At 34.9% G+C, this 4,385-nt stretch overlaps 1 protein-coding gene across 1 annotated transcript; it reads left to right on the forward strand.

Annotated features, from left to right (window-relative positions):
* The first annotated feature begins 1,590 nt into the window (after positions 1 to 1,590).
* Positions 1,591 to 2,052, forward strand: LOC120073110. The gene has a single exon (XM_039025732.1). The coding sequence runs from the start codon at positions 1,591 to 1,593 to the stop codon at positions 2,050 to 2,052; it is 462 nt and encodes a 153-aa protein (XP_038881660.1).
* Positions 2,053 to 4,385: the final 2,333 nt, after the last annotated feature.

Here is a 4,385-nt window from a genome sequence, read left to right on the forward strand (position 1 = left end):
TCCTTGCCTTAATATCTTATTTCAATTCTTGTACTTCAGTTTCAATTTAATATTACTAAATTCTACTATCACATTCTCTCTCGTTTGACTCAATTCTAAATTTTTTATTACTTTAACATTAGGTCGCCGCATTTATCCTTTGCCCATTACGACTTCAATGATGAAATATATGCCTCTTCTCTCATCGCGTGAACTAGTGCCAGATTAATTTCAGGACATTCGATTCACAAAACATTTCTAAAATTTAATTAAATTTTGAAACTTGTTGTGCATAAAGTATGCCATATAGATTTAAAATCCCACCATAGGTAAACATGTACATGCATTTAATATATGTTATAATTGTTATAATGTATATAGTATTCGTGTTAAGCTTTTTTAATATAAAGTGTTATACTAAAGCATGATCATCAAGTATGAATGTATGTTATAGATATATGATTCTAGGGTTATAATGGTTATAATTTTATTTTATAATTGTTATAAAATAACCTAGACTTTAAAATATATAACAAAGGTAAAAGTTGCATGCTCACCTAGGATTAAATTGGTGCAATTTAAATTGGCTTTTCTAAAGAGTTAGAATAGGTCGATTACTTGTTAAACAAAGAGTTATTTACTTACCCGGGGAGATCTTATCTAAGATTGGGGGTTCTTAAGATGAAGGTTTATGGAACACCTCCTACCTGGATATCAAACTGGCATCTAAGTCAAATAACCCTAGTTTTAATGAGCATGCGTAAGAGATATGAGGTAATAAAATTTGTTTATCACCTAGACATCATAGGATAAAATCCAATATAAGAGTTATACATGGATCTATCACCTAGACTTAGGATATGTTAAATTTAGCCGAAATATGTCTCTAAGTATTTTTTTTTTATACCCTAAATCGTTATATAACACTTCAGCTAGAGAGAAGTAGCATACTTTTAGCTCTAACATCCCTAAGAGTTCACATCGTGAGGTCCATGCAGGGCTTTGGGTCGTGCTTAGGAGCGGACTCCCTTCGGAGAGTGTTTACATGGATAAATATCAAGGTGAATAGAGGAAGTAGTTCATAGTAAGTGGGTGAGGGGTATGTAACAACATATCCCACAGTCTTTTCCATTAGGTCGACCGTGAGATTCCTATAATGCGCCTGCATGTCTACCCTGGAACGACCTTTCCCTTCTGAGGGTTGTATTATAGGATTCGGAACACCATGAATTCCAAATCTGGATAGGCTCTCTTAGATCAGTTTTCATATTGACTTTCCACTTTTAGGAGCATGTTGATTCTGGTTTCTGAAATCCAAAAATGGAAGGTTACACTTACAAGAATTACTAAGATGTTAGTATATACTCGACCAAAGTAGCGATAACTAAAGTGCTATTGGAATAAAGAGTTATTCTGGGGTTAGCATCTAGTCAAGATTTTCTTGGTTCAAAAGATGAATAATCGACTGCCCTTCAGTGGAGGTTACTCTAAATTTTTTAAATATTGTTGCAAAATATAATAATGAAGGGTACATTATTAGTTTTTGCTAAATTAAATTGGTTTCTTTGTGATTATAGTTTTTTCTAAAAGAATATGTTTATCTTTTTCATCATGAATAGCTCAATAATTCAACTCTTAGCTTTTGAGAAACTAAACGACGATAATTATTCGGCATGGAAATCAAATCTAAACACAATACTGGTAGTTGACGATCTAAGATTTGTCTTAACTGAGGAATGTCCTAAAGCCCCAACCTCAAATGCTAACCGAACTGTTTGGGAAGCATACGATCGATGGGTCAAAGCCAATGAAAAGGCCCATGTTTACATTCTTGCCAACATGTCTGATGTTTTGGCAAAGAAACATGAATCCTTAACTACAGCTAAAGAGATAATAGATTCATTGAGAGAAATGTTTGGGCAACCATCATGGTCCCTTAGACACGAGGCAATTAAGCACATTTACATGAAACGGATGAAGGAAGGGACCTCTATTAGAAAACATGTCCTGGACATGATGATGTACTTCAATATCGCTAAAGTAAATGGCAGACCCATTGATGAGGCTAACTAGGTTAGCTTTATCTTACAATCTCTTCCGAAGAGTTTTATACCTTTTGAGACAAATGCGTCTTTAAATAAGATAGAATTTAACCTCACTACCCTTCTTAACGAGCTCCAGCGATTCCAAAACCTTACTTTAGGTAAGGGGAAGGAAGTGGAAGCAAATGTTGTTACCACTAAGAAAAAATTTATAAGAGGATCGTCCTCTAAAAAGAAAGTTGGACCCTCTAAAGCTCAAATGAAAAAGAAAGGAAAAGGGCAGGCTCCCAAGATAAAAAAAGGGAAAGAAGGATACAGATAAAGGAAAATGTTTCCACTGTAACAAAAACAGGCATTGGAAGACAAATTGCCCGAAGTACCTTACAGAGAAGAAAGCTGAGAAAACGACACAATGTAAATATGATTTACTGGTCATTGAAATATGTTTAGTGGAATATGATTCTTCAACCTGGATACTAGATTCAGGAGCCACTAATCATATTTGTTTCTCGTTTCAGGAAACTAGTTCTTGGAAAAAGCTTGAAGTTTTTTTTTGGAATAGGAGAGGTTGTCTCAACTAAAGCAGTAGGAGATCTGAAGTTTTTTTTTTAAGATAGATATCTAGTACTTATAAATGTTTAATATAAATGAAGATGAATTTGATATCTATTGATGGTATTATAAAACAATTATATACAATATATTTTAATATAAATGAAGCGTTCATTTTTTGTAAAGGTATTCAAATTTGTTCTGCTACACTTGAAGACAACTTATATAAGTTAAGACCAACTAGAGCAAATTTTTTTTCAAATACTGAAATGTTTAGAACATTAAAAACTTAGAATAAAAAACAAAAGGTTTCTTCCAACGCCTATCTATGGCACCTAAGACTTGGTCACATAAATCTCAATAGGATTGGAAGATTGGTCAAGAGTGGACTTTTAAGTCAGTTAGAAGATAACTCTTTACCTGTATGTGAATCCTATCTTGAAGGAAAGATGACCAAGAGATCTTTTACTAGAAAAGGTCTCAGAGCCAAAGTACCCTTAGAGCTTGTATATTCGGACCTTTGTGGACCAATGAATGCCAAGGCTTGAGGTGGGTATGAATATTTCATCAGTTTTATTGATGATTATTCAAGGTATGGTCATCTTCAAGGTATGGTCATGTTTACCTACTTCATCACAAGTCTGATTCTCTTGAAAAGTTCAAAGAATATAAGGCTGAAGTTGAAAATGAATTAGGTAAAACAATAAAGACACTTTGATCAGATCGAGGTAGAGAGTATATGGAGATACGATTCCAAGACTATATGATAGAAAACGGGATCCAGTCACAACTCTCTGCACCTAGTATGCCTCAATAAAACGGTGTATCAGAAAGAAGAAACCGAACCTTATTAGATATGGTTCGCTTTATGATGAGCTATGCTCAATTGCCTGATTCCTTTTGGGGATATGCACTTGAATCTGTTTTCCATATTTTGAACAACGTTCCCTCTAAAAATGTTTCAAAAACACCTTATGAGCTATGGAAAGGGGATAAAAGTAGTTTACATCACTTTAGAATTTGGGGTTTCCCAGCACATGTGTTGGTACAAAATCCGAAGAAATTGGAACATCATTCAAAATTATGCCTATTTGTAGGTTATCCAAATGAAACAAGGGTTGGCCTATTTTATCATCCTCAAGAGAATAAGGTTTTTGTATCGAAAAATGCGACATTCTTAGAGGAAGACCACATAAGAAGTCATCACCCTTGCAGTGAACTAGTATTGAATGAAATTTCCAAAGACGCTACAAATAAAGCTAGTTCTTCTTCTAAAGTAGTAGATAAAACTAGTACATCAGGTCAGTCACATCCTTCTCAAGAGTTGAGAATGCCTCGACGTAGTGGGAGGGTTGTTCATCAGCTTGACTGTTACTTGGGTTTAATAGAAACACAAGTCATCATACCTGATGACGGCACAGAGGATCCATCGATGTATAAACAGGTGATGAAAGATGTGGACCGTGATCAGTGGATCAAAGCCATGGACCTCGAAATGGAGTCTATGTTCTTTAATTCTGTTCGGAAACTTGTAGATCAACCAAACGAGGTAAAATCAATTGGTTGTAAGTGGATCTACAAGAGAAAACGAGACCAAGCTAGTAAAGTACAAACTTTTAAGGCTCGACTTGGGGCAAAGGGTTATACCCAGAGAGAGGGAATGGACTATGAAGAAACTTTCTCTCCTGTTGCCATGCTTAAGTCGATTAGAATACTCTTATCCATTGCCACCTTTTATGACTATGAATTTTGGCAGATGAATGTCAAGACAACCTTTCTAAACAGCGATCTTCAAGATAGTATCTATATGGC

The sequence above is a fragment of the Benincasa hispida genome, chromosome 3 (genome assembly GCF_009727055.1).
Source record: "Benincasa hispida cultivar B227 chromosome 3, ASM972705v1, whole genome shotgun sequence".
Taxonomy (NCBI): Eukaryota; Viridiplantae; Streptophyta; class Magnoliopsida; order Cucurbitales; family Cucurbitaceae; genus Benincasa; species Benincasa hispida.

What these genes read in the sequence shown, in the direction of transcription:
- LOC120073110 (XM_039025732.1), top strand. Translation starts at nt 1,591, where the DNA reads ATGAATAGCTCAATAATTCAACTCTTAGCTTTTGAGAAACTAAACGAC.